At 45.0% G+C, this 4324-nt stretch overlaps 1 protein-coding gene across 2 annotated transcripts in view; it reads right to left on the bottom strand.

Annotated features, from left to right (window-relative positions):
- CCT3 (chaperonin containing TCP1 subunit 3) overlaps window positions 1–4324 on the bottom strand; it is a 30557-nt gene that overhangs the window by 4703 nt on the left and 21530 nt on the right. Inside the window, exons 11-14 of one of the 2 annotated variants that reach the window (XR_001819487.2) lie at window positions 2714–2894; window positions 1633–1878; window positions 1242–1373; window positions 30–279 (exon numbers count right to left, since the gene is read on the bottom strand). Coding sequence is in view for 1 of the 2 variants with exons in the window: in XM_017510008.1 (XP_017365497.1) it covers window positions 175–279; window positions 1242–1373; window positions 1633–1878; window positions 2714–2894 (664 nt within the window). In the remaining variant the exon portion in view is untranslated. Of the gene's footprint in view, window positions 1–13; window positions 280–1241; window positions 1374–1632; window positions 1879–2713; window positions 2895–4324 lie in introns of those variants that run through there. The other variant, XM_017510008.1, reaches the window with a different exon arrangement.

Consider the following 4324-nt stretch of genomic DNA (forward strand, 5'->3'; position numbering starts at 1 on the left):
GAATTACATGTCAGTGTCTTTTGGAAAACTGAGCTGGGACAGAAAGGGACTGGGGGCTGTGCCCCTCAACCTGATCCCTTCTGAACAAAGACGTCCACAGTGTTCCTGGCACTCTGGCTCAGGAAAAGGGTAGACTCTGCTGGTTCTGTGCATTGAAGTAGCCTTGCCCAGCACTCACTCCTGGCCAGCATCAGGAGCCCCGCCTTGCCGGCTCTGGTCATCGCCTTTCTTTTTGTGTCCCGAGACGATGTCATCAATTCGCAGTAGCAGAACTGCCGTCTAGAAGGAAAAGCACAGATGCAAAGAGGTCAGCAGAGAAGGAAAGGACACTTTTCTTTCCTTTAGATCATATCACCTAGCTCCTACTACAGAATTGCATTTTGCCTGAAATCTACCTTTTCAGTCTTGTATGTAAAATGTAGTTCTTGGCCAGGTGCGGTGGCTCACGCCTGTAATCCCAGCACTTTGGGAGGCCGAGGTGGGAGGATCACAAGGTCAGGAGTTCAAGACCAGCCTGGCCAACATGGTGAAACCCCGTCTCTGCTAAAAATACAAAAAAAATGGCCAGGTGTGATGGCAGGCTCCTGTAATCCCAGCTACTCGAGAGGCAAAGGCAAGGGAATCGCATGGACCCAAGAGGTGGAGGTTGCAGTGAACAAAGACTGCGCACCACTGCACTCCAGCCTGGGCAACAAGAGCAAAACCCTGCCTCAAAATTTAAAAAAAAAAAAGGAAGTTATCTCTAAGCCAGGGATACAGCTTATGCTACGTTATCTTGCTTTCATTATGAGCTAAAGATAAATAGCGAGATAGAATGCCTTGGAATATTCTGCCTTTTATATCCCTCCCTGCAAGACTAGACCAGGCTGGGCACAGTGGCTCAAGCCTGTAACCCCAGCACTTTGGGAGGCCAAGGCTGGCAGATTGCCTGAGGTCAAGAATTTGAGACCAGCCTGGTCAACATGGTTAAACTCAGTCTGTACTAAAAAATAAAAAAATTAGCCAGGTGTGGTGCTGCGTGCCTGTAGTCCCAGCTACTCATGAGACTGAGGCACAAAACTTGCTTGAACCTCCCCTCCGCTTGGGAGGCAGAGATTGCAGGGAGCTGAGATTGTGCCACTGTACTCCAGCACGGGCGACAGAGTGAGGCTGTGTCTCAAAAAAAAAAAAAAAAAAAAAAAAAAAAAGAAAAGAAAAAAAAAAAATTTAAGCAATACTTAATGTATCTTAGAGTGCTTTACCTCCACTGCTGTCTTATAAGTCTGCAGCTTCACAGCCAGTGGCTCCCATATGCCCAGTTCCTTCATGTCCACCAAAGTACCCGTCTCACCATTTACACCCCAGGTCTCACAGTTCTCCTGGGTGTGCTTGGCCTGCAATTAAAGCAAGAAGAAAAGGGGAAAATAAGTCAACAGAAAACATCAGGTAAAAAACAAAGCCAAAAATAAATGACTGGTACAGAAGGGATAAGGAAAAATGGTAATGACAGCAAACAGGTCAAAGACTAAAAGGAGAGAAAGATTTCAAGGAATAAACTATAAGGAGAATTTGGATAGCCAGATATGATCCTTCCCCGAGGCCAAACACAGCTTTCCCTACTTCATTAAGAGAAAAGGTTGGAGAGAAACTCACCCTAAGGGAGGTAAGTAGACGGATGGTGCTGGCCCCACAGTTCTGGATCAGGGTACGAGGGATGACCTCTAGGGCCTGTGCAACAGCCCTGTATGGCCATTGTTCCACACCAGTCATGGCCTTGGATTTTTCTGTCAAGGCATGGGCCACAGCCATCTCAGAGGCCCCACCCCCTGGCACCAGCTGAGGGTCCAGGAGAACATTGCGACACACTTGCATGGCATCCTGGAGATTGCGTTCTACTTCCTTGGAGAAGCAAACAGACAGTATGAAGCCAAAGTTCAATGACTCATGGAGAAATCAGAGCCACCAAAAGGACCTCCTAACTGCAACGTTAGTAAACCACCGAGGAGGGCAACTAGAAAAGGTCCCTGGAACCCCTAATGGGCAGAGCAGATGCTATTTACCTGAGGCTATTATAACTTGTGACTAACGGTGTGGTGGCGAGTGGTATCTGCAAAGGGTTTGGGGGTGTCACCCAACCATAAAGTCAGGTCTTTGTCCATTAGGCTAGATTAGAGCAATAACCTATTTCATCCCTTGCTAGTTATCTGGAAATAAACAGAATCTATTTTGCTAGACAGGGCCATAACCTATTCCATTCCTTCCTATTTGTATCTTTTAGGAGGTTGCATGGTGTTATGCACTCTCCTACTTACTAGCTACATGCCTTTGGGAAAGTTACTTAGATTCAATGAGAGAAAAAAAGTAGTATTTATAACTTCAACATAAAAAAACAAGCAAGCAGTTATTGCCAGGTAAGAGGAAATGAGTTATCTTGTTTGATGGATACAGGGTCTGTTTTGCAAGATGAAAAAGTTCGGGAGATCTCTTGCACAAGAACATGAATATACTTAACATTACTGAACTGTACATTCAAAATAGTTAAGATGGTAAACTTTATGCTGATAATTTTAAAATTTTTATTTAATTAAAAAAAGGAAGCAGAAAAGGAACTTGTCACTACAGATTCAAATTAAATAGCTATAAATGGATCACAGAATGATTTTAGGCCCTTTGGGAAACTCTCAAGAAGTCCAGTGACCTACTTTATCTGGTCATACATCCAAGGCTGACTCACCGCAAGAATCTCTTTGCTAGCCCCCCGGAGAAGAATGGTGCAGGCCTTGGGGTCTTTGCACTCAGTGATGAATGTAAAGTATTCATCTCCAATTTTCTTGATTTCCAACAGGCCTGCTCCCATTCCAACATCATCTTCTCTCAGTTCCTCTGGTCGGCTGACTATCCGGGCCCCACAGGCTCTATTGGATGGAGGAGGTGGTGAGAATCAGATGATTTCAGATACTTTTACCCATTTCCCTAGTCTCTAGGGTCTGTAGCTGGGGATAAGGGCAAAAGTGGACTGCTTCAAACATCACTTAAGAGGTCTTGGCTGACTGGTGAAAAAGATTTTCAGGGGGCCAGGCACAGCGGCTGACACCTGTAATCCCAGTACTTTGGGAGGCTGGGTAGGAGGATTGCTTGAGCCCAGAAGTTTGAGACTAGCTTGGGCAACATAACAAGACTCTTGTCTCTACAAAAAAATATAAAATTAGCTGGGCATGGTGACACATACCTGTACTTCCAGTTATGCAGGAGGGTGAGGGGTATCCCTTGAACCTATGATATCAAGGCTTCAGTGAGTTGTGATCATGCCATTGCACTCCAGCCTACATGACAGAGTGGAACCCTACCTCAAAAATAAAAAAAATCTGTGAAGCCATCACTGCAGTTTAGCAGCACTGCAGTTATGTATGCCAGCAGGTGGGAAAACCTCAAGGAATATCTATTTCATATTGAAAATGCAGCTTTTATGTAGGTAAGAACAGAATACCTAGAGACTCGAATATGATTTGAGAAATTGTGAAATTATTATGATACCTTATCACAAAAGTTGAAGGATCTAAAGCTGGATAATTTAATGCCAGCAAAGTATGGTTTGATAATTGTAGAAAGAGGTTTGTTTGGCTTTTAAAATGTCAAGATAACAGGAAATGGAGCTTCTGCTAACCAAAACACAGCAGACATGTCCCAAGATACCATTAAGAAAATCATTGGTTGGGCGCAGTGGCTCACGCCTGCAATCCCAGCACTTTAGGAGGCTGAGGCGGGCAGATCACCTGAGGTCAGGAGCTTGAGACCAGACTAGCCAACATGGTGAAACCCCATCTCTACTAAAAATACAAAAAATTAGCCGAGCATGGTAGTGTACGCCTGTAATCCCAGCCACTCAGGGCAGAAGAACTACTTGAACAACTTGGGAGGTGGGAGGTTGCAGTGAGCACTGCACTCCAGCCTGGGCAACACAGTGAGACTCTGTCTCAAAAAAAAAAAAAAAAAAAAAAAAAAAAAAAAAAAAAAAAAAAAAAAAAAAAAAAAAAAAAAAATCATTGAGGGCTGGGCGTGGTGGCTCACTCTGGAAGGCTTGCGGTCAGGAGTTAGAGACCAGCCTGGCCGTGGTGGCTCACTCTGGAAGGCTTGTGGTCACGAGTTAGAGACCAGCCTGGCCAACATGGCGAAACCCCATTCTCTACTAAAAATACAAAAAAAAGCCGGGCGCAGTGGCTCAAGCCTGTAATCCCAGCACTTTGGGAGGCCGAGGCGGGTGGATCACGAGGTCAAGAGATCGAGACCATCCTGGCTAACAAGGTGAAACCCCGTCTCTACTAAAAATACAAAAAATTAGCTGGGC

This window comes from Cebus imitator, unplaced genomic scaffold, assembly GCF_001604975.1.
Source record: "Cebus imitator isolate Cc_AM_T3 unplaced genomic scaffold, Cebus_imitator-1.0 Scaffold427, whole genome shotgun sequence".
Taxonomy (NCBI): domain Eukaryota; kingdom Metazoa; phylum Chordata; class Mammalia; order Primates; family Cebidae; genus Cebus; species Cebus imitator.